At 42.8% G+C, this 24646-nt stretch overlaps 1 protein-coding gene across 10 annotated transcripts in view; it reads right to left on the bottom strand.

Annotated features, from left to right (window-relative positions):
• Positions 1–24646, bottom strand: part of KALRN (kalirin RhoGEF kinase) — a 660588-nt gene that overhangs the window by 190409 nt on the left and 445533 nt on the right. For all 10 annotated transcript variants that reach the window (XM_041002788.1, XM_041002790.1, XM_041002785.1 and 7 more), the window contains 8 exons: positions 18346–18415; positions 15745–15834; positions 10686–10778; positions 6298–6409; positions 4410–4600; positions 3864–3965; positions 3056–3198; positions 244–346 (listed from right to left, as the gene is read on the bottom strand). In XM_041002788.1, coding sequence (XP_040858722.1) covers positions 244–346; positions 3056–3198; positions 3864–3965; positions 4410–4600; positions 6298–6409; positions 10686–10778; positions 15745–15834; positions 18346–18415 — 904 coding nt within the window. The remainder of the gene's footprint in view (positions 1–243; positions 347–3055; positions 3199–3863; positions 3966–4409; positions 4601–6297; positions 6410–10685; positions 10779–15744; positions 15835–18345; positions 18416–24646) is intronic.

Below are 24646 nucleotides of genomic sequence, written 5' to 3'. Positions count from 1 at the left end.
ATCTCCAAAAGAGAAGCCTCGACTCTCTCACCCTTGACCTTTTCCACTTGCGTTCAACTCTCCTGCAAGGAGAGGCCACACTGACTCTCTCCATTTGTTCTTTTTTTCTGTGGCTGCTCTAAAGAGACCACTGGCTCCTGTGTCATGGCTCCACAGGCGGAGAACTTCTTTAGAGAGCAACTCTCGAGGGGCAGTTAAACCAAGAAGCAGTGTCGGGGGAAGGAAACGGGGACACTGTCCTACCTTGTCACTGTCCACTGTATTCTGAGAGGTCCTAGAAGCAATGGAGATGGTGTCAGGCTGGCTGCTGCCATCACCCTGGCTGTCAATATCCTCTACTCCATCCCTGCAGGAAGAAGACAGAAAAAAACAGGGGTGGGGGTGGGGGGAACCGTTGTGGGTTTAGAACACACAAGCATTTCCAACTGGGCAGGCAAAACAGAACCTCGGCACTATCTAGCAGGGATTTGTCTAAAATTATCCTGCTAAAGGGATTCTCAGTGATTCTCTATCCCACTCAGTAAATGCATAATCATTATGCTGACAACTGGTTGCAAAATGACTCCTTCCTTTGGCCCTGGCTGCAGAGGGTGCCTTTATGATGTTTTATTTTAACTGAGAATGGGTCTACAATGGGCAGTGTGAGGGGATGTGTCCACCTAGACTTCTACTCAGCTGCCTGGGTTATTTACCATCATTTCAGGGTTCAGGGTATTCAAAAAGCTTTTCTGCTTAGTGTTAACTAGGAAGGAGGCTGGTTGATTTATGGTCTACAAAGAAAACAAAACTGATCATATGTTTTTGGATTTGTACTTCTTTTACTTCAGAAACTGGAGTAGGATTATTTTCTCTGGAAGAAACTATCTTTGGGAAATATCTAATGCTGAGGAGGAGTTTACTACTTTTGTTTTTGTGGGTCTTGTTGAGTTCCTGCTTGTTGGTGATGATTTCTTATCAGTTCAGAAGGCTGAGGCATTTTCTCAAAGACTGGAGGTCCACAGATCCCACAGCAGCCTGAGGACATTCCTGGGCTTCGGACCCCTTTCTCAGCCCCTGGACCATGTAGCTGCACTAGTCACAAGTTTTTACTAGCATCCAAATTCAGAACCATATCCCAACTCTGCAGGGACCCCACAGGAAGGCGTGCTTGGAATTGATCTCAGGAGTATAAACAATTACAAATTGGGGACATGCATCAGTATACATGGACACACAGATGCACACAGGTATCCACGCATGCACCTATGTGTGCATACAAGGTCAATTCATCATTACAAGTATTCTTCCATACAGAATATTCCTAAGTTGTCTGGTCTCTCACCACCACCGTGGGCTTGGGAAATGCCAACTTATTTCAATAACATAAGCTACACATTCGTAGGAAGAAAAATCTGCTGGAAAAAGAAATTATGCAACACATTTCAAAACCAAAAATAAAAGACTTTTAGATCATCTGGTGTTTTGGATGCTCGGGGCCTGGCCCCCGCCCTTTGCAGAGTCGAGAGCTGGCTGTACTTTGTGCTTCCTGCTGTTCTGGCCCACTGAGGGCCCTTCTGGTCTGCTGCAGATTTAGCCAGATCTGGGGAGGGAGAAGAGGGGGCCCATCCAGGAGTGGGGGTGGCACTTCCCAAGCCAAGCCACTTTGTTGGAAACTTTGTCTCCACATCCAGAGAGTCAGGCATTAGCCTGTGATCCTCCATCAGCGATTACACATCACCTGGCTATTCTCTGCCAAGTTTTTAAAGTTTCCTTCCCTCTTCTCACAAGAGCAGAGAAGAGGTAAGGGGATATCCAAGATACAGCCTTCCTTGTTCTAGAAACACTCAAATTCTGTTATTTTAGGAAGAGGTGCTACCTCACCTGAGTGTCCCCTCTCACCATGGTCCTGGACAAGTTACTCTTATGACTGTTTCTTTTCCATCATTGTTGCTCAAGTAAGGGCTTTTGAAGCAAGGTCTATCTCCACTGCTAAATTAAGCCTAACACTCACCTGGACACAGGTAACTGGACTCAAAATGGTCCCTTGCTAACACAATCTAACTGTCCTCCTCCCAGTCCTACAGGATTGACCTTCTCCTGGCAGCCATGCAAGTCTGGGAGCTAAAACCACACCCCTCTTTAGGCATCAGCCACAATCACCTCTCTCAGGATTAATACGCTTTCATAGCTTCTGGAGCAATCCTCCCCATCTTGCTGATCCTGGTTGGTGTCAAAGGGTCCATTAAACCCTCTAGGTTGATATTATTCATGAAGAGGGGGGATCCATTCCATGCCCTTCCTGAAATGCTGTGTCACTGTATTGGTTTGAAAATTGTAATGTGCAATTCTGTATGTTTTCTTTTAAGGTATCCTCAAAGAGAGTCACTGTACATGTGAACATCATCTGGAGACTCGAGGAAGACATGCTTGGCAAGTCATCCACTTGTTCAAATAAAACCTGGATTCAGAAGGGTCCAGAAGGATACAAGAGAAAGGTGCTCTTCTGACTGATGACATTGCTTATCTCAGGGGAATGGAGATGAGGGTTCTGTAGGGGTTATAGCAGAAGCTGTGGTGGTATTGCTCCCTCACCAGCCTACGGGCAGGGAGCACAAAGCCCTTCACTGTCTGATCAATCCAGTAAGCCCTCCACTCACAGCTGATTCATGGCTTTCCCTAGATGGTTCACTCTAGGGCCACCTAAAGTCCCCTTTCTTTGGAGTCCTTCAGTATCCATTACCTCTATGGATGGTATTATCCCTGCTCCTGTCTAAATGGTCCATGTGTGAGGGACATGTGTGACTCTCCTGTTATCTGTGAGGGAGTCTACTCATTTTACATTTCCTTTTATCTTCACATAGCACCCATCAGAGTGCTGACCAAATAAGAGGTGTTCATGCAAGCCCTGCTGAATTTAATTGACAGCAACCGGTGAGGTGCTTAAAGCTGCAGCAAGTGGCCTTTTGTTGAGACTGCGTCACCTGCCACATGTACCATGTGCAGAAGCAAAGGGCACCCTGCCCCACTTCTGGAAGCATGTGTGGCAGGCAGTGCTGGAAGGAGAGCCGCCCGTTACCTCTTACTATTGTTCCTCTGTTTGGCTGGTGTTTTGGGGAGCTGGATGGGCTCTTTTAAAGCTCCTTTCAGGTGAATGATCCTCTCTTGAATCACCTCTCGAATGTTCTTGATCCACTCCTGCTTAGTTTCAATGTTGGAGGCCTGGAGTGCCACAAGGAGAAAGACTGAGAAACCCAACTCCCTCCACTTCCACCCTGCCCTCCTCCTGCAGATTTTGTCTGCTATTTTCAAGGACATCGAGGGTTTGGAGAGTTTATTTCTCACTTTACTCTTGTGATGTGCTTCTCCAGCTCCTAGAACAGGTTATGACCCTCCACAACTCATTGTGGAGTTGGATGGGGGATGTTTTAAAAGCATCTCATCATCTATTAGGCATAGGTCAACCCTGACACTTGCCTTGAGGTTTCAGTAGCATATCTGACAGCTATAGTTGGGTCAGGGATTAACACTGAGTTGCTAGACCCTGCAGAGATATGGGGGGGTAAGGTGCATTTACAACAGTGTTTATTTACCAATCGGCACATCAAAACGTCAGGACATTCCACACCTTGCTTGGCCTACAGGCCCATACCACAAGAAGCCCTCACAAACTTGCTCCTTGAAGTTACTGCTAACATTTCATGAACAGCCCATTTGTCTTCTAGGAATTTTTCCAGGCAGTCCTGCTTCCCCACAGGCAGCAGCTATGCTGGTGACTGGACAAGCTTGACACTCTTAATTGGCGTCAGACCAGGCCCACATCCTTCCACCTTCCCTGGTCTATCTCCCCACCCCAGTCCTGCCCCAGAGCCGAGAGCAGTACTTACTTTGAGCACTGTTTTATTGTCGGAGGACGGGGTGCGCCCAGACCACAGGGCAAATTTGCAGGGGTCGCCCTCAACGTGCTCGGTCACACCCAGCTCTGAGGTCTGTAGACAGGAAATGCCTGTGAGAGGCGGGGAAGGGGAGGGCAGTGGGGAAACTTAGGGCTGGGGTGGGAAGGGAGAGGCAACAAAGAGGAGAGGACCGAGGGAGGGGCTTCTGTCAATCAAACTTCAACAGACTGGATACTTTGTTCATCTACCCAGGATGACGGGACCTGCAGGCACAGTGCCTGATTAGCAGGTACTAGGGAGGGAAGGTGAAGAGGGAGGTGCTAAAAGCAAACAGAAAGAAGTACTGTGAAGTCTATCAAGGGCAGAGATGGGAGGTGAGGATGGGAGCTTTCCAAATAGGAGACAGTGGCATCTGTCCAGGGTGGTTCTGGTGTGGAGGCAGGGCGAGAGAGGAGCTGTGAATGTCAAGATCCCTTCCTGCCCACGGGTTCTATGCAAGCAGGGAGTCTCTCCTTTTACCCCACCTGTCCCACCTACCAGTAGCTTGTTCTTGTAAACATATTTCGTGTGTCCTGAAGAGTCTTTGATCTCCTTGCTAAAAACCAAGGAAATTTCAAAGAGGAACAAGTGCCGCTCTCGGCCTTTCCGGATCAGTGACTTCGGATCCCACACTTGAAAGGCATCCTGGAGAATCAACTCCCCCTGCACATCCAGGTTCTCGTCGAACCCTGAAAAATACCCATGTCCACCCAGTGGAGTTTCTGGGCTGCCACCTTCTACTTCCCTCTTGGATAAAGTCTTTCTTCATAATTAACCTTCATGCTCACAGAGTTTTTCTCTTTGTGCAGGCTATAGAAGCTCTTGGATTATTACAGAGACATCTCCAAAGAACTGAACCTAGCTCCATCCTGGTCCTAAACTCTTATATATACGTAATTAACACTAGTGGAATCTCTTAAAAATTTTTTTTTTCCCTAAAGGAGTCTGTACTGGTCCTTTGTAACCTCCCCTTCTCCCACACCTGCTGTCCAGCCTGGCACCTCCACAAGGGCAAATCCTGTAGTGCCTTCTTCCTCTACAGCTTCCCACCATTTGTAACTTATCTCTGAGTGGGGCTGAGGATGAATACTGCTTGAAGCAGCATTCTTGGCGCCACTTTATTTCTTATTAGCTGTTTCTTGTAAGGTATTCCGAGCATACTTTCCTTTGATTATTCTTTGCTGTCACACGACTTTATCAGCTGTATTTACACCACTTGTGGTCTTTAAGAGAGTGTCACACTACAGGGTACAGAAGGGTCATCTGGAGAGGTTCTGAGCTATCTGTCCCTCCCTCCCTGTTCAAGAGATTCTCTTCAGTAGGAGTGAGCTGTAGCTTGAAACTGCATTTCTGACAAGCTCCCAGGGCTGCTGCTGATGGTCCACCTCACACACTTGGAATAGCTAGAACCAGACTACAAACAGGGACAGGCTACAGAAGTAGGGTCCTTATTTGAGGAGGGCCCTGGAGTGATGGGAGTGGAGGTACCTACAAATCAGAAAAGAAAGGGTGTAGCAATTGTGACAACAGGAATACAATGAGAGGACTGGAGTTTAAAATGGAAAAAATAACCAAGGATTTTTTTGCTCTAAGAATATCTGCTAAGGATAGTCCAGGAAGGATTGACACTAGACCAAGTGTTTTAAGTGGTAGGGGTGATGGGGTGGCAGGGCTGGATGGAGCAAGAGGCTATATCCATTTCTTGTCTGCCAGCCCAGAATGGAATGTCAAATTATATGGAATGTTAAGTCTTAATTTATCAACACATTCCACCATATCTGGTTGCTCTGCCCAACTGTTTTGCAATCACTAAGACCACTCTCTTGGGGTGTTGCTCCTTTAGGCAGAGTTCCATCTGACTGAAGTCCAACTGGGGACATCTGGCTGGGCTTTCCTAAGCTGCTAGGAAGGAACAAATACAAATGAACATGATGTCACTGAAGTGCACTCTCAAAAGCAGTTACCAGGCAAGTTTTTGTGACTTACATTTTACCATGATAGAGAGAAATAGGGGCATGAGGCTGAAGATGGTGGTGTATATTCATGGTCAGGATTTCAGCTCATCCTTATATTAAGCCAATATAAATACTAACAGGACCGCTGTGAGTCAGAGCTCTGGCACAGCTACAGAAAGGTCAGTGGTCTAGTCTGCATCAGCTTTTGTGTAGCCAGGTATCCACACAGCTTACATGATCTAGCCTTGATCCTTCCTGATGGCAGGTGCTAGCCAAGTTGGTCCCTATAGACCCACATGGCAATCACCACTTCCGCTCTGTCAGCCTTGTTGCTTGCTGGGCTTCATGCACCTCCCCACTGCCCTAACATGCCCACTCCCTAATTTTAAACATGGAGGAAAATTCCCCAGAAGGATTAGGAAGACGGCTACCTTCCAGCATGCTGACATGCATGGCATCATTGGCTTTCTTTGGGACACTGAGCATCACCTCCAGGCCATCTTTGAGCTCCCCCTTTCCTTCTTCACAGCAAGTTAAAAGTTCCTGGGGGAGAAAAAGTATGGACACAATTAGAACCATCTCCCTCAGCTTCCCAACCCTCTACCTCTTAACCCATGAAGGAAATTATATACCAGTTTCACTTTCTGTGCTGGTTTAAGAAAGTGGACATCATCTCCAAAGATTCCAAATCCGCTTCCTCCCTCCTGGCCCCCGGTCTGTGTTTCCTCAGTCCAAACTAGTTCAGAGCAACTCCCAAAAGACCAGAACCATGAGTCAGCAACTAGGACATCCCCTGGAAAAGGGCAACCCAAAGCAGAGCACACGAACAAGGGTGCAAGATCGTGGGATTCAGAATAAGAGGTGGTGAAGTGTGGGCTACAGAACACACAGCTCTGATATGCCCCCGTGCAAAGACTGCAAACATCATTTCATGAATACTTGGAAGCCTCTGCTGACTGGAATGTTGATTTTCACTGCACTTAAGAGCAACCCTGAAGTTAAATATGACAAGTTTAACATTGAAGTGAAATAAAAGATATTATGTCAAATGGGTCAGGAGCTCCTAAACTGAGACCAACAGAGAGAAATTTGGACTAGTGTTTTCATTGGCCACATGAGGAAACCACGAGGAGAGATGAACAGCTTTCCCCATTTACATAATTTGGTTAAGTCATGCAGGGCCTTTGAATCCAGGTCTCAGACTACACCAAAGTTCAGTAGTCCGTCTACTACACTGAGCCTGTCTCCCTACATCCTTCACCACACTGAGACTTCCCAGCGTCTTTCCTTTCCTTTACATCCTATGGAGACGGGGAACCTCTCTTTTACTTTTGTGTCCAGAGACCCAGTAATCATTATTCCTGTAACAGATATACAGTACCTGATTATATAGATCAGGCATATATATCATGCCTGACTATCTTAGCAATCATAAGGGCATTTGCTAAAACCAGAGGATTGATGACTTCTTATTTTTTGTTTAAGGGTTACTGATCTTGCTCACTTTTGATGCTGGAAAGTAACACAAAGGCAATATATCTGCAAGCCATGCTCTCTCTTTCAGGGGGCACTCTGGGAGACAGAACAGTTCACCAGATCAAATTTTGTAAACATGCTAAAGATGACAGACCTTCTGGAAAATAAACAAATGATATTGACTGGAAGGAGAGTACTTATCTACAGAATGCTTTCTCAGGATATATCTGGGTTGTCTAGGGCTTCTTCCGGTAAATAAACCTGGAATGTGTAGCTTAAGAGGCATGGCTCTCTGGAAAGTGTCACATAAGCTATGAAGCTATCAGGCAAAAACTAAGACTATCTTATGACCAGAATGGCTCCCATCTGGACAAGCGATCCAATATGACCTACGGGCTTTACAGACTGTGTAACGTTCAGCTGGGCCAGCACACATCCCAGTGCTGCAGGAAAGCACTTGGAGCTGTACTGATGGTGCTGGGCTTGTTCCTTTTCATTTCTGCTTTGGGATTAGATGTATATCAAGATATGCTTAGGGAGCTGTTCCCCTGCGGACAAGGAAGAGGTGAGATGCCTGGAGCACACACAGGCAGGCAGCAGTCAGTGGTCTTCCTATGTTTTCTCCTTCCTATGTTTTCCCAAGTTATCACTGTTCAGATCTGTGCTTACTTCTACTAACCTGAAGTTCTCTGTTGCACCTACTCTGTCCCTAATTCTAACCCACAGCTTTGTTCTCATGCACCATCAAAGGAACTCTTGAGGGCAGAACATAAGAGAGAAACAAGAAACATGCTTCAGTGTGCAAGAGGAAGCAATTAAGCAAACCCACCATCTACCAGGAGAGCCAATAAAGTCTCCTTAGGGCCTTGGTACAGTTCATGACAAAGAGAAGGCACTAGATTTAACGTAGACTTCAAAAGGACAGCTAGGGCAGATTGACATATGGAGTATCAAACACTCTGACAGGTAGTTTCCACTTTCATGCAAACACTTAAAGTGATGAACCCCAGACGACATGGTAATTAAATATCAATTTATTTGGAATAAAACTGACTTGAAGAAGAAAATAAATCACATGCCGTATATTTGTAGTAAAAGCTCAGCAAATGATTTTTCATTCAGCAGGCACTCTGCCATCAGTATACTTCAAAAAGGTCAAAACTATCTCCTTTATTTTATAACAATAATTTTACAATGTCCACTTAATCAAATTCCCATTACCTTATTTTTTCACCTCTCAGTTACCTGCACAGGCATTTCTTACTAAAACATTCAATTCCACAGCCTGCTCCTCCAAGTGCTTAAAGCAAAATGCTATATGGCCTATGCTACCCTCACATACCTCATCCCAGGAAACTTCAACTTTATAGGATTAAGAGGGAGAGAAGAAAAGCTGTATTTCTCTTAGAAGTACATCTTAATTAAGACACTGACAGTGCAGATAGGTGAATCAGTATTGGATTTTTAAAATTCACAACCCACTAATTCCTGCAAAGGCTTTGGGATACATAAATTAAAGACCAAAAAAATCAATCTGAAGGTCATTTAGCCCAAGCAAAACAATTTGTAAGAGTGAAGCATCAAGTGGGATAGGGAAGGAGCACATAATTATACCCAGAAATCGAAGCTAAGGAGCCTGCCATGTAAGTAATTAGGCAGTCGGTGCACTGGTGGATAAATGACACCAATCTTTCAGGAGAAAGGCGTCCATATCCCCCATCCTAGGATCCTATGAGAAGTTCCTACTCTTTACAGGGGCAAACACAAAAGCAAAACACAGAAGCAAAAGTAGTTGTGCCAAAACAGCCAGGATGTTCTCTACATGATCATTTCTCACACCCGCCCTCCATAAAATCTGAGGGCAGGTGATTTTCCAAGTTACTTCTGTAGGGCGGGAAGGCTTGAATGCCAGAAGCAGAAGCACAAAGGCTGTTCTAGGAGCTCAGGAGGAGGAGGCTGGCAGGAAGAAGACTGAAGGGAAATACTGATATATGCCTTGGCCCTGGCCCAGACCAAGGACAGACTGGGTGAGCAGGGTATAGGCTCTCTGCCTTCCCATCTACCACTATCCCCATGATTCTCATCATGGAACCACAACTGCTAAGCCAGGGAGACCTTGTGTCTGTGAAACTAGAGACCTGGTTTGAAACCAATCGTTCAGTAGGTTTAACAAAGCTAGAACATGGGAGATTCCACAAGCGTATCTAGAGAGAAGCCGAAAATTACAAAATTTACAACAAGTTCCCACTATTCCTTTTCCCTTTGCATTTGAAGAGCAATGGACAAAATATTTAAATTGAGCAAAATGTAATAGTTTATGAATGAACATAAGCTTACATTAATTATCTAATTAATTATTATATCAATTTCCCAGGTTTTCTGGGAAGATATTGTTTTTGGAATATTTGTATCTTTATCTGAGAAGAATAAAATGAAATTACATAGTATTTTATATAATGTGATAATCTGACTTTCAAAGGCTTTGGAAGAAAATACAAATCTCTTGGCTGACTTCAAAAGAACTTGCAACATACAGAATCTTGCAGATGTCAGAGTGCCATTAAAAAAAAAAAACTTTTATCTGAAAGGAGAGAAGTAAAGAAACAGAGAGAAAAAATAAATCTTAAATCACTAGTCATTCTCAAATACCCACAGCAGCTGGGCCTGGGCTATGCCAAAGCTAGAAGTTGAAAACATAATTTGGAAATTCATATGAGGAGCAGGGATCCAAGTACTTGAACTATCACCTGCTGCCTCCGAGGGTGTTCACTGGCAGAAAGCTGGACTTGGAGGCAGAGGTGAGACTTGAGTCTTCACTAAGGAAAGAAGCTGTCCCGAGTGGCATCATATCCACCGTACCAAATCCTGCCTCACCACTGCATTTTCATATGTGCTTCTCAACAATTTTCTCTCAAAAACCTCATGTTCTTGACAGACTAAAGCAATGGTAGGTACCAGCATGAATTGCCATTGCCCTTGAAATTATGACCCTCAATTCCATGTAAAGCAAGGACCACCAGGAGAAATTCATCCAGAAAGTACCTAAGAGCCTGTCAGTACACAAGGGTGACAATCATTAAAATCATACAGTGATGGGGAGATGTGAAAACAATCAGAACTTGTTCTTGTTTCCATTTTCTCCTCTTTCCACCACAAACAGCTGACAAGAATTCCATAGAATGGGACATTAAGTTTGGAGCCAGCAATGTCAGTGTGGGTTCATTTCTAAGGTTCTGTTCTAAGCAGACAAAAGTCTTCAGCTGGGAGCTTCTGCATCCTTAAAGGAAACACTGGATTCCCTTGCTGTGGTCAATAGGGTAGTGGAGGTAGGGGAGAGGAGTACCTTTAGCAGTAGTTGGTACTTGGTGATCCTCTGGACAGGTTTAATTAGGTAGGAAGAGATGGAGTTGGCCAGACCATGCCGCTGCTGTATCTCCTAGAGGGATGAGAACAAGGTACAGTTAGACATGGAGGAACCTTTGTATATGTGTATGTTAACAGGGTAAGAAAAGAAGGGAAAAGATGGACAAATATGAAAGAAATGTCCTTGGATAGAGAGACAGGAGTAAATACAATAAAGATAAAGGTGCATATGTAGAGAAAATATAGGATACTTGACAAAAAGGGGAAGTTGTTGGAAAGAATTAGATTTGTGAAATTAAACAGAAAAATGAGGAAGGAAATAAATGCAACAAAAAGGAGAAAAGGTTATAAAGCAAACAGGAGGGCAAAGGAGAGGTGAAGAAGTAGAATGAGACAGTCCAGAGATAGGGAGATGAATGAATGACAAAGTAAGACAGGGATAGAGGGAAGCCAAAGGATGCAGCACCAATTTCTGTTCTGAGAACTTCCAAGACCTTCTCTGCTCTCAGTCTCCTTCAGCAGCACAAGGACATGATTCTGTCACTGTCCCTCCTCTTAAACAGATCACAACTTTGGACTGTCACTTTAGTTTTAACAAGCTTTTCCTTGCAATGAATGGTGCCTCCCTTGTTCCCTAGGTCTCCTGAGCTAAAAATCATTGAACTATTTTTAGCTGTTTCTCTTCCATTATCCCTGGTGATAAATCTTTCCATTTCCAGGGTCACCATTTTCATCATTCATGGTCAGGCTAGAGTCATGGGCACCAACTGATGTTTGTGCCTCTAGTTGCTCCTTTTAATCCAATCTGTATCCTACCTCAAAATGGTCTCCTACTTACAAAAGTCTAAGGGATATGTAGATCAGAAAAAGGTATATGTCAGTCCCTGCCTTCAAAAGACTTAGATCTAACTAAGAATATTCAATTCATATAAATTAGAGAATAAAGAACGATAGGGATTGGGAATGGTCTGGGTGCTTAGCAGCCATAATGCCTAATTTGGGGGTTAGCACGGGGGCAGAGGATCATTAAGTAGAAAGTTAAAGGTAAAACATTTTCTAAAGGGAGAACATCAAACAAAAAATATTCTGGGTGAAATAGTCATTGTGTTTCCATGATAATGAGGGGCATGTCTGAAACTTCAGATGTACACCTAGATTCTGGAAAACGTAAAAAAGAAGAACTGTTAGATAAGCAAGATCAGTTAGTCATTAAGGGGGGGGGTGAGTTAGGAAGAAAAGAATTAGGATTTGATAGTAAGTTTTAGGAAGATATGGAGAAAGCAATGCTTCAGAAAGAATAGTATGTACCTAAATAGCAACATTGGAGAGGGAAGGTTCGGGAAACAGAGACAGACTAGCAAATGAGGAGGTTATTACAAAGCCACGTGTGTGAGTCACCTTGTGATTCAGCAGCTCTACTCCTAAGGGTATACTTGAGGCAAATGAAAATCTGTGTCTACTTGTGGACAAGTTAAATGTCCACAAACTTATGAAAGCAGAAACACCAAGTGGCATGTTCATAAAACATAACAGTATTTATCCACAAAAAGGAATAAAGTATTGGTGCGTGAAATGACATAAACTCTGAAATCACCGTGCTATGTGAAAGAAATCAGTCACACGAGACCACAGATGATAGGATTCCCTTTCTATGACATGTAGAGATGGAAAGTAGATCAATGTGGCTTCAGGCTAGGAGTTTATGGTGGGGAATAGGGAGTGAGAGTTAAGGAGACAGGCTTGCTTTCTGATGTGACAAAGTGGCCCTAAAATTGAAGGCAGGGATGGTTGTACCAATGTATGAGCATACCACAAACCACAAACTGACTTGTATCTCAATAAAGGTGCTAGGTTAAAGAAATCCAGATATATAATGTGAGGACTTGCCCTCGGCTAGAATTTGTAGAGCAAAGCCCTGGGAGGAATATAGGAAACATTTTAAAGTTACACTAGATAGGAATTGCTATGTGGCTATGCAGAAGGGTGAAGAAAAGGGAATAAGAATTTAAAATTTACTTCATTTCCTGCTAACCCTCCTAGAAAGTACTAATTTCTCACTCATTTGCCTCTTCCCTAGAGGTATGCTGTGATTCAGGATGATGGGCCAAATAGCTGGCAGCCTGATTCTTGGAACAGGTTAACCTTGTGAGTTTATTTGGGAGCTTTGGATTCCCATGGAGAATACAAAGAGAATATAGACATTTAAATGTGGTTCTGGGACCATGAGATCCCAGGCAGTAATGCACTTCGATGCTCCTTCTTCTGCTACAGGTTAGCTGAGGGAAGAATATATGTGAACCAGTGAAGAAGGGGCTATCCCAGGGACCAGATAAACCCAAACAGTCTCAGGAGTCTGTGTGCGGTGGCAGAATCCACAAATCACGAGGTCAATATTCTGGATCACATGAATGTGTGTGCCTTTCTAGGGCTTTGGTTTTCTGTGTTGTGTTTATGATAATGGATGGTGACAGATTGCTTTTATTGAAGTTTTATCTGTTGTAGTTTGAGAGCTTGGCATAGATGGTTCCCAAGTGTAGAACTTAACAGAAACCATTCTAACAGAACAGATATAAGCTCCTACCAAGATTATGCTTTTTAGAAAGCTTTGGGAACAATCAGGAAAGTTTGTTGTTCTCCCTTCCCTCACTTTCACACCACATTTGATGAACTTGTACTGGTTTTCCAGCCTCCTTTGGCCTTTTCAATTAAACCATTAGGGACATAGTAGGCACTTCAATGAGAATGGGATGAGAAATTTGGGGTCTATTTATCAAAGCTTACAGAGTATAGGAAACACAGCTGAGTACCTGGCACTAAATTGTGTACAAATATGCATCAGGCATACAATCAGACTTTCAGGGTCTCACAAGGTAGAGGGCCATGTGTGTATAACTTTTTGTTAATGTGCCAAAGGCAAGTCATGGCAAGTGCTATCACAGAGGTACAAAGTAGAAAGCACAGGAAGGATTTGTATAGGAAGCACCATTTGACCTGTAAAGGACAGAGGAGTACCATGTGTGTGAGAGTGTGAGAATATGTGTGTATGTGTGTATGTGTGTAGTAACACATGAGGCATAGAGAAGTGCAGGAGCAAAGACAAGGAAGCACATGCTCAGAGCACAGGGCGTGTATATCAGAAAAATGCCAAGTGGAGAACAGGGCACAATCCATTGAAAAACTTCAAAAAGACCCTTCAGGAAACTATTGGTGAATGATCAACCAGGAATACCAGAAAGAAAATACATTTTCAATCAGACACTAGTGGTATAGAGCATCCAATACGATATCTAACAAATTCTGATTTTAGTTCAGAAATTCACCCCCAGTAATTCCAGTTCGGGACACCTGGAGTTATTTTCATGTTAATGCTCTATTTAAAAACATTACGCATGTCTGCTCCTAATCAGCATGTTATTGTATTGCCAAGCAACAAGAGACAAGCTGTGTCATTTCTTTTATGGCTGTGTCAAGTAGAAATATACTCACAGAAGCTTTGCTCTGTAAACTTGAGTGCCAGAACCATGTGTAAATGTTTGTATTCTTTAGTGGGCTTAGTATACCATCTTGAGTATAATAGATTGCTACAAATGGAAAGCATGAAAGTAGGTAGGCAGAAAAACTGACTAACAGTCTTGAAAAACTAATGAGTTTCAATTATTGGTCCCTTCTGCTGTGACTATTAGAGAAGCTGTCACTGCTCTCATCTATTACTCAACCTCCCCCCCCCCCCTTTTTTCCCCCAATTTCATCTTTCGTTTCTGTTCATCTGCAATGATTCACTTGATTCTATTCACTTGGTAGCCAACAGGTGCCACCTTTGGGGACCAGCTCTAAGCAGATATATCCCATTAATTACCAACAGGAATGTATTGTCATTGAAAAACTCAGAAATCATTTAACATCCTTTCTACTATTTGGATATAGTCACTCAAAGAAATGATAAAAGTTTAAGGTGATGAATTTGCTAATTATGCTCACTTCTTTACTGCCCAATAATAAAGGCACTTCAAAAAGGTCATGAAAAAATATAATTTTAAAATAAGTTTATTCTAGTGCAAACTTTGGAAACCCACGTCTATAAGAACATAAGTAGCACACTGTCTCTCCTAAGCATATGCAAATATCATGGTTAATCAAGATGTGAAATTATCAAAAACAAAACAAAGTCTTTCCCTTCCCCAATCCAATAAGGAATGTCAGCACTCTCTCTTTCCATAGCTTCTATTGCAGCAGATGTGCAGAAATCTGCATGCATACTTATCTCATCAGAAATTTTTTCAAACTCCCAATGGTTAAGACACATCAGGGCAGCCACATGAGGATCTGGAGCATAGGATTCAAAGTATCAGGTTCCAAAGCTCCCAGGAGAGACTAATGTTGAAGCAGCTGCATTTGAAAAATGATTTTCAGACTTCAGTGGGAGTCCAGTGGACATCTGGGAACTCAGATAACTGGTTCCCACTCTAGACAATTGGATTCTGCAGACTGGAATGGGGTCTAAAAATTCACATTTTTCATTTCCAGGTGAGTTGACATGGCTGGTTTTTGGACTCTAAGAACCACTATTTTCAGGGAGGCAGATATGAAGAAGTGAAACATCTTGATCAACATCTACTTCATTGTAGGTCTCCTCTGATCATGGGATTTATGATAATGGTTTGGTGTTCAGGAATGAAGACAAATTTGCCTTATCCCAAATCACTGCAGTTAAGATGATATAGGTAAAAACCGATCAACAAATAAGGTAGACTATATACATAACTGGAAGGGAGGCAACAGCAAGCTCTAAACATAAAGAAAATGCTAATTGCTTATTTGGATCAGCTTTTGCAACTACATTCCATAAGATGTCAAAAAATAGATTCATCAAACATTAAAAAAAAGCCAAATTTTGGTTTTTATCTATTCTCTACGAGATAAAAGTTTGGAGTGATCAATAAACAAAAATGAGAGGCACAGATAAACTCATTATCCAAAGCAAAGTAGCATTTCCACCTGCTTGGTCATCAATTGCCCAAGAATGGAAACCCACAGCTTACATCAAAGAAGGTGCCTGCATGCTCCAGGATCAGCTGGTTGGAATCAGGTTTGTTTTTACAGTAGGTGACATACATCTGAAATTTATCGGCCTAAAAAGAGCAAAGACAGGAATAGTTAAGCATTTATTGATTGCTCCCCTCTGTCCACAGCATCTTGAGGCCCACAAGGCATACACAATTAAAACTGGTGCCTGGATTGTCTGGCAAGTGTTCTGTGTGCATCCAGACCCCAGGCCCCTAATAGACTTTAGGATGTTGTTCTATCGGTGTGCAGATAACGCATTTACTCTAAAACCACTCTGTTCCAGAAAGAAATTGGAAACCAACTTATAATGCATCCTAAAGTTGAATGAAATTTAGAAATTTCCCACTTTTTCAGATTACCTATAATTGTGCTGCCCATCTTGAAAAGAACAGGAATTTCTCTAAACGCAAAAACAATGAAAATAAAGTATGATCTTGCAGGCAGACCCACTGTGTTCTAAGAGCCTCCATCAAAGGGAGTTAGGTAGAACGTTTCAATCAGTTACACTATTATTGTCAGAAGTAATGATGAGAGAAGAGAGAAAGACGACCCTTGGGGGCAGGGTCCGAATAGTGATTTCTAACCATGTTGTTACTTCGAGCCAAGAGCCTCAAAGCAAGGTGAATCTTCACTGCTTATTTTGAAGGACATTCTGATTTAGTCTACATACACTTTCTACCAGAAAGGGGATGGATATTTTGGTCACCAAGTACTTTCCTCATCAGCAAAAATGCTACCTTCCTCAGTGCCTTTGGACATTTGGGATGATGTCTTTTTCTAAGAGGTTTCATTTATGCTGGCAGTGTTGTCCATCCTGATACATACAGATGGGTCCGCTTAGTCCTCATGAGGCCCTTATATGGTGAGTTTGATCATTATCTTTGCTTTATAGTTGAGAAAACTAGATCACAGACCTGCTTAACAACTTTAAATTCTCACAGTGAGAAAGAGGCAAAGCCCAGGCATGGTGGCTTTGGGCTTCTTGGTCTCAACTGTAACCGCGGCTTTTCAGCAGATGACCAACAACTGCTTCTACCTTTCACTTTTGCACTACACTCATATTTGAAAATTAGAAGTCACCCTGGAATAATTCTTGGCAAAAGATCACTAAAGGTTTTCTGAGACCAATTTTAGGAAGTATGTATTACCTAGAAGGTTACTTTTCATTCCTAAAAGATGATAATAAATTATACTTTTGGTTGCTTGCAAAGAAAAATCTTCAAATCGCATGAAACAGGATTTTAAAAAATTACTCTTGGTTAATCTTGTTTTCTTCTTTCTGTGAAAATGTTCATAAACTACTTATTAGGCCTAATGTGAACCTTAATGTAGGCTCATGTACTTCAAGGTAGAAACTTAAGATGGCAGTCTGAGACTTCCTGAAGGAACAGGCACACATCTGGGTTGGTGTGTGCTGTAGCAGTTAGAGCATGCATGCAACATGGGACTCCAATATGGGCACCACTTCCAGTCTGAGCAGTTCCACTTTCAATTTGTCTGGGAAAGCAGCCACGTGGGCAGACTTGGAAGAGGGTCCAAGCTCCTAGCTTTGGACTAGTGTGAGGGGGGAATGGCCCAGTGCGTCTGGTGGCTGTTTGTGGAATCAGCCAGTACATGGAAGATATCTCTCTCCTCTCCCCGCCTTTCTCTCTTTCTGTGACTTTGCATTTCAGGCGAACAAACACATTTTTTTTTTTTTAAAAAAGAGTAGACATGAAGATTTCTTGTAAAAAAAAAAAGCTTGTCTTGGAGCCAGTTCTTAATGAGATTAGGAGTGATGTTTATTAGTGATGTCAGTGGACTAGTCGACCTGTCTCACCTGAGATGGTCCTGCCTTTCAAACACAAAACATAACCATAGCCCTGCCTACACCACAACTGAATTGTGAAGACATTTTGAAAGGTAATCAGCTCACTCTAAATGGAAGCTATTATTAGGTAATCATTAGAAAGCATAATTTCTGCCCCTGGACATAGAGTTCCAAATTCAGTTGTCCTCAGTGTCCTGCTGTGGTCTGTCCTGAGATTACTGCACTCACATCTAAGAGTATCTAAGTTCAGAAAGAGCTAGTGAAGATTAACGCTTCAGTTTACATGAGTAGAACTTGGTACCTATGATAACAGCACCAAGAAGGATGGTGGGCACTCATCTTACAGGTCAGAGTTGGGATGCAGATCCCAGCAGCCTGTCCTTCTCTATTAAGGAAAAAGTATAATCCATGGTTAGATGATTTCCAAAAGTTATAATTCCATATTCAGCACAAATAACAAGTGTCACTAGTAGGCTAAGCTGGCGTGGTTTCTCGGCCATGAGTGGTAGTCTTGCTTTGCCCTCCTGAAACACGTTTAGAAAATTCTTAGAGAATGTAGACTGGAGCTTAAATGTGACATCTGCTTCCTGAGGTGGGCTGCACCTCTTGGGGATGGTTGTTTCTGGCAGATTTACTTGTGAACCCCCTCTGCATCTGCTTGCCCCATGTGAAACTGCCAGTAACACCAAGCTTCAGGTCGGACCCAGAGCTGACCTACATGCACCCTGGAAGCATAGGCAATGGGGGAGGAATTCAGGCTGGTTACCCAGGTAACGAAGCAGTGTCCCACATCCTCAGGCAGCTGCTCATACTTCTCCAGCTCTTTGAGGAAGATGCTGCAAGGAGAAAGAAAGGCTGCATCAGACACTTCTGCACACTGGCCCTTAGAGGAGTAGAGATGTGTCCCCCTGACCCATGGGAGATGCACCTAGGACCTTCAGCGGATGCCTCAAAGTGCAGGTAGCACTGGATGCTGCATGTGGCATAGAGTTTCCTATACATTATACCTAGGACAAAATGTAATGTATAAACCAGACACAGTAAGATATCAACAATTACAAAAAAGAGAGAGAGAACACTTATACCATACACTGTGATAAAATCTATGTGAACGTGACCTCTCGTTCCGTAACATTCAAATGCCATGGGATGGGTAGCATATGTAATACGAATATGATTCAATCCTGGGCAGGATATAGAGTGACAGCCTGCTGCTCAGAACAGCATGCAATTAAAAAAAAAAAGTTGGCTTTAAGAATGCAAACCTGCAAGGCTACAGCATGATATTTATTGGTACTTTTAAAAAGCACTGCAGGTAACACACTTAAGTTAATATGAATTTAATATGATTTTAAAAATGGAAACAAAAAAATATACTGTATATTGTTTCAAATGAGGATCAATTTTGCTTCAAGTCCCAAAAACATACTGTTTCATTGCAAAGAGTCTGGTTCATCACCATGTATACATAAAATATAAATATGGGCATATATATATATACATACATAATTTTATGGTTAATTTTTTACTTTATGGACTAAAGCTCTACATGGTCCTTTTTTTAAAAAATAAGGGAGGGCCCGGCGCGGTGGCACAGTGGTTAAGGTCCTCGCCTTGCACGCCCGGGATCCCATATGGGCGCCAGTTCTATCCCGGTGGCCCCACTTCCCTTCCAGCTCCCTGCCTGTGGCCTGGGAAAGCAGTCGAGGATGGCCCAAGGCTTTGGGACCCTGCACCCGCGTGGGAGACCCGGAAGAGGCTCCTGGCTTCGGATCGGCATAGCATCGGCTATTGCACTCACTTGGGGAGTGAATCATTGGACGGAAGATCTTCCTCTCTATCTCTCCTCTCTGTATATCCGCCTTTCCAATAAAAAAATAATAAAAATAAATCTTAAAAAAAATAAGGGATACTACATTATGTAATACACAACACAATCAGAAGTGGTTTCTTCCAGAATGATGAGATATCCTTTACATGATGATTTCTCCCACCGGCCTTCAACCTAAATCTCTGTAAGGACACTAAATGGATACTCAGCATAGAGCCAGGAGAAACAGAACAACACCTGAGGGAGGGCCTCAAATGGCCTCGCAAGTGGGGCAAGTAAACGCTATATGCCAAGCACAAGGACTGGTGGAAGAAAACAGCCTTAAAGGAAGGAAGAGCCAAAAAAGATATTAGAGTGAAATGAAGAGGAGAAAGGGTAGTCTGGGGACCTCCTAGGCTCTGAAGATAAGGGTTCTCAGTTTGTACCATGTCAGCACAGCATCACCCACGTATTATTCCCACTCCAGCGTCTGAGCTGGAATGTGGTACAAGCCGTCCTGTTTCCAAGAGTAACGATAAAACAGCCTGGGTTGTGACTCTACAAAGGGAATAAAACTGCATTTCTGTTTCAAGGGTTGCAAAGTGATGATTCAAAGAGTTTCCCACTTTCCTTGACTTGTGACCCCATGCATTGCCAATTGGCTGGATCACTACTTGTTAACTTTCAGCAAGCAGTGGGCCTTATAGCTACAGGAGTGATAATCACCACAGAAAGACAGTGTTGGTAATTTTCTAGTCATCCCTGTAACTTAAATAGAGTAACACATGACTTGTGATAGTAGTTACCAAAAACTCAAGGGAACATGCTTATTGTAAAATGCTCAGGAAATGAAAACACTACAAAGTGAATTAAATGTATAGCCTAAGGCCTTTCTGTACAACAAAGCTTTTCACAGTAACACTGGGCGCTCACCACCTTGTTCATGCTGTATCTTACCTTCCTGGTTCCCACAATCAAGCCCAGGGTGAAAAACTACACTTCACATGAGCCTCCAGGAGTCTCCCAAAGCTTCATTTCCTTCATCTTTAAGCAACTTTGTGCAGTTATGAGGATTAATACATCAACACAGACACTAATCCAGAGCCTGGTATACAGTGGCATGTAGTAAACAGTAGTTGTTCTAGTTCAATACTTCTCAGATTAAACCCACCTTCTCTTAGGTAAATATATATATCTCATATTTTCTCAGCATTCCTTTACCCCTTAGGGGCTTTCCTCACCAAGCCTCCACTGAAAAAAAGTCTATAGCAGGGTCCCTTCATCTAAACTAATGCTGGGGAACATCTTGGTTGGATTTATACAAAATTCAATTCCAATATTACCTATTGTATAAGTTCAGGAAATGCTGGGATAAGTTGATTTCTTCACTGTAGCATTTCCAAAATCTTAAATTGCTCTGTAACTGCAACGACTGGGTGAGCATCAGACCTTGTTCCAAGAAATAGTCTTGGAAAACCCAACTGAGTGCTCTCCACGCCGGGTTGTACATTTGTCTTGTGGTTAGGATCTGGGCATCTGCACTGTCAGAAAGGCTTCCTGGGTAATTCTAATGAGTTCAGTCCTTAGCTGGCCAACTCAGGGCAACTGCTCTAGATTCCAGTATGTTCCTGGCTGGCAAACCCTACACTTGCTCTAAGGGATTTAACTTGGTTGGGGGAGCTAAACACTAAAAGAAAGGCTTAGTGTGTGTTGGGCATATCAATTCACAGCTTTCAAGGAAATATTTACTATCATCAGAACGTAACTGTTGAAGGTGATAATAACCTCTACTTTGCTATTTAATTTTATATGCAGATGACAGATTAGATAAATCTGATCAATATCATTCTGTCAAACATCAAAAAGGCATGATGAGTTTAGAGCACAGTATCTCACAGCATTTGCCATGTAACAGAACATTCCACCTCAGCTGCTCTACAGTGATGTCTCAGCTCTCACCATTTCAATAACTGCACATAAATACACTGGAGAAAACATAAGCTAAGCAAGCAGTTTATGTGACTGTCTGGGGTTCATGCAGAGATGAATACAACTTTTAAAGAAACATTAAGAACTAAGCAATGCCATTTCACTATTAAGTTACTATGATGCAATATGTTATGCAGTTAACTTTATGAGCAAAGCGCTTCCCTCTAGCTTTGTACATCATCTCAGGAAATGAAGCATTTTTTGATGAAGCCTTTCTGAGTTTTGTCATTGAGTATAGTGGAAGCAGCACATTCCATGCATACTCTAAGTCATGTTGCTATTCTCTCCAAAGGTAAATTTGGCCTGTGGTCTTGCTGCTTCCAGGGAGGTTCACAATCTTCCAAAAGGCAATTCTAACATCCTGCGTATATTTGTACCTAAATGGGACCTCCCATTTGATGATCTAGGGTGAGCAAGTTGGAATGTCACAAGTGGTGGGAAGGGAGAGGATGGAGGCCGAGAAAAGGGCTAAGAGACGCAATGAGGAGCACCCATAACAAACTGAAGGTGAGATGCAGGGTGGGGAGAAAGGTATCAGGATCACTTACTTTCAGGAAGTCTAAAACCTTGCCTCTTGGCCAAATCAGGGTTTGGGTATTGCTTTCATACAAGGGAGCTAACGATTATTTTGAAAGATTTCATTAATGAACAGATTCAGACCTTAGGAAATATGATGCTATAGAGACTCTATATACTAGTTATATGCAGCTAGTTAGCACATTGAAACAGAAACTAAGCTAATGAAAGTCCCTTGCATCTAAGAGAAAGTGCTGGATTACCCACGGAACAATTCCAGTACAGTTTAATCAGCTGGGCTAAGCCATGGAAGCCACTTGATTCAGTCCCTTCATTTCACAGCAAAATGCTAGTCTGGATTAGAGAGAAGCGGAGAGGTATACCCAGGATGGACTCCTATTGACCATACTCCCCATTCTCAGCCCTCAACTAAACGCAGCAAAATATACTTTGCTGCACTGCCACCTGTTACATGTTTTGTCAATCTCTCCTTAGTTTATCAGAAGAATGAGACTTACTTTAACAGTTACATGTCAAGTTTCAACTTAAGATAAAACACAATAATTGCAAGTTTAACGTTTTTAAATGTACGATCTGCTGTTTAGCAACTAGGCATGGATGCTAAGAAGCTGGTGTACACAACTAAAATTCACCTGACTTTGACATATCCGAATCAAGCATCAAGCATTTGCTTTGCTTTGTGGAGTCCATAATATCCATCATCGGCCTCAATGTTAACAGCTCTCTATGAATGCAATAAGCAATAACAACAACAGAGGCACAGCTATATTGGTAGGAGGCCCCTGTGATGGGCAATGTATGGTGTGTAAGTAGCCATGAGGGTGGGACCCAAGGAAAAGCACAACCAGCTTGTTCTTCTTCATCATTTGAATATTTTTTTAAAAAAGACACTGGATGGATTCTTTAAATCACTTTGTGTGTGTGTGTGTGTGTGTGTGTGTGTGTGTGTGTTGGCCAGAACAGTTTCTATAAAACAAGAGAGCAGAACTGAATTATCTTTAAAGATTTCTTACAGGCTTCTATGCTTAACAAGTCTGATTTCCTATAAATTGAATGAAATATCAAAGGCTTGTGGAGTGGGGAAGAAGCCCTGAAAACACACAAGATGCACATTTTAAGCAACTGTGTGTATGTGTGAGTGGTGTTGGGAGGGGGCAGGAGAGACAGGGAGAAGCAGCCCCCTTTTAACCTCCTCCTGAGGGCAGTCAGAAGCACATGCTTTCTCTTACCACACGGGGGAGCCAATACATCGCCAGGAGCTGTGGATCAAGTCGCGGTGATTCAAGGGCTTGTAAAATTAATTTAGAGGTGGCAACCAGCATCGAAAAGGAAGAGAAGGAATAAATATCACCATGCATCACACATAGTGAGGATGCTGCATTTAAAAATATAGCTTTTCTATTACACATAATATATAAGCATGCATATATCCAAACATAATTGCAATCTTTTTCTTCTATCAGTAATAAAAAGTGTTCGAAAAGCACCGCTTTGCTCATCCTGCTAGCTATAATCGGAAGATCCAGTCTTTGGCCATCTTTCTTTCTGAAACTCTATTTACCTATCTGTGTGTTTATCATTGTCCCCCTCCCTTCCTTCTTTCCTTTCTTCTTGCCTTTTCCCTGTATTATCCACCCATTTTACTATTCTTGTTCCCTTATGATCTAGCTCTGTCTTTTACTCCCTCTCCCACTCTGTCTCTCATCCGTCCCCTTGCAACCCTTACCCTCGCCCCAAGTCTGATCTGCCTCTCTTCTCTCCACAATTTCACAGCCACAGATGGGACAAGGCACATTCTAACAAGAGCAGAATCTTGACTTGCCCCTCAGCTGAGGTAGTCAACCTCTTCCCACTGCCTCTCTCGGTCTCCCTGCTAGATTTCACAAGCCTTCCTTCTTGTGGAGAGCCTCCCGTCTAATGTTTTTCTACCACCAAATAAGCCATCTCTTCCTGTAAAAATTCCATTTGTCATTTCAATTCCATCTCCAATGTCCGCTGTCCATCAGGTCTTCCCTATTATTCCAGCTGCATTCCTTGGCATTGCCTCCACATCCAGCACTGGGGCTTCATCCTCAAAACTCACTGGACACCACTTTCCTCTCCAAGCTAGCTCAGGTATGACTAAAGTAAGATGGCAGAAAGCAGTCTAGCTCACTCACAGGAGTATCTTCCACTCCCCCATTATGCCTTTGTCCCTGCTGCCCGCCTCCACTGCTCCTTGATGTCCTTGGTCTGGCCCAAGTTCCTATTCAGACTCACATAGGGTTGGCCCTTTTCCCCCAGCCTTTGATGGGGAACACCATGCTGGGTATGAAATAGATAGTGGTCAAAGCCAAACCCGACAGCTTCCAGCTAGGTCTGGAGGGATGGCAGTCCAGTCTTGGTTGTTGGACCCTAACTTACCTTTTTAATTCTTGTTGGAAACAGACTGACTTCAGGTAACAATTGCAGGCATATGTGACCTGAATGATATCAGTACGGAAGAAATGGAAATGTGTTTCAAATTTGGAGAGTCACATGGAAGCTGGCTAGTTATGAATCAAACCAGGAGCATATGGGGGATACAGTCAGGAATGTATGGAGTGAGGAAAAGGAAGAGAACACAGAACAAGTCCCTGAATCTAGTTCTTTAAGGAAGTGTGTGTGTGTGTGTGTGTGTGAGAGAGAGAGAGAGAGAGAGAGAGAGAAACAGCCTGCACAAGGTTTCAGTCTCTTAGCCTATAAATGGAGA

The sequence above is a fragment of the Ochotona curzoniae genome, unplaced genomic scaffold, assembly GCF_017591425.1.
Source record: "Ochotona curzoniae isolate NIBS_2020 unplaced genomic scaffold, NIBS_Ocur_1.0 scaffold_2587, whole genome shotgun sequence".
Lineage (NCBI taxonomy): Eukaryota > Metazoa > Chordata > Mammalia > Lagomorpha > Ochotonidae > Ochotona > Ochotona curzoniae.
This window is presented reverse-complemented; position numbering and strand designations above follow the sequence as displayed.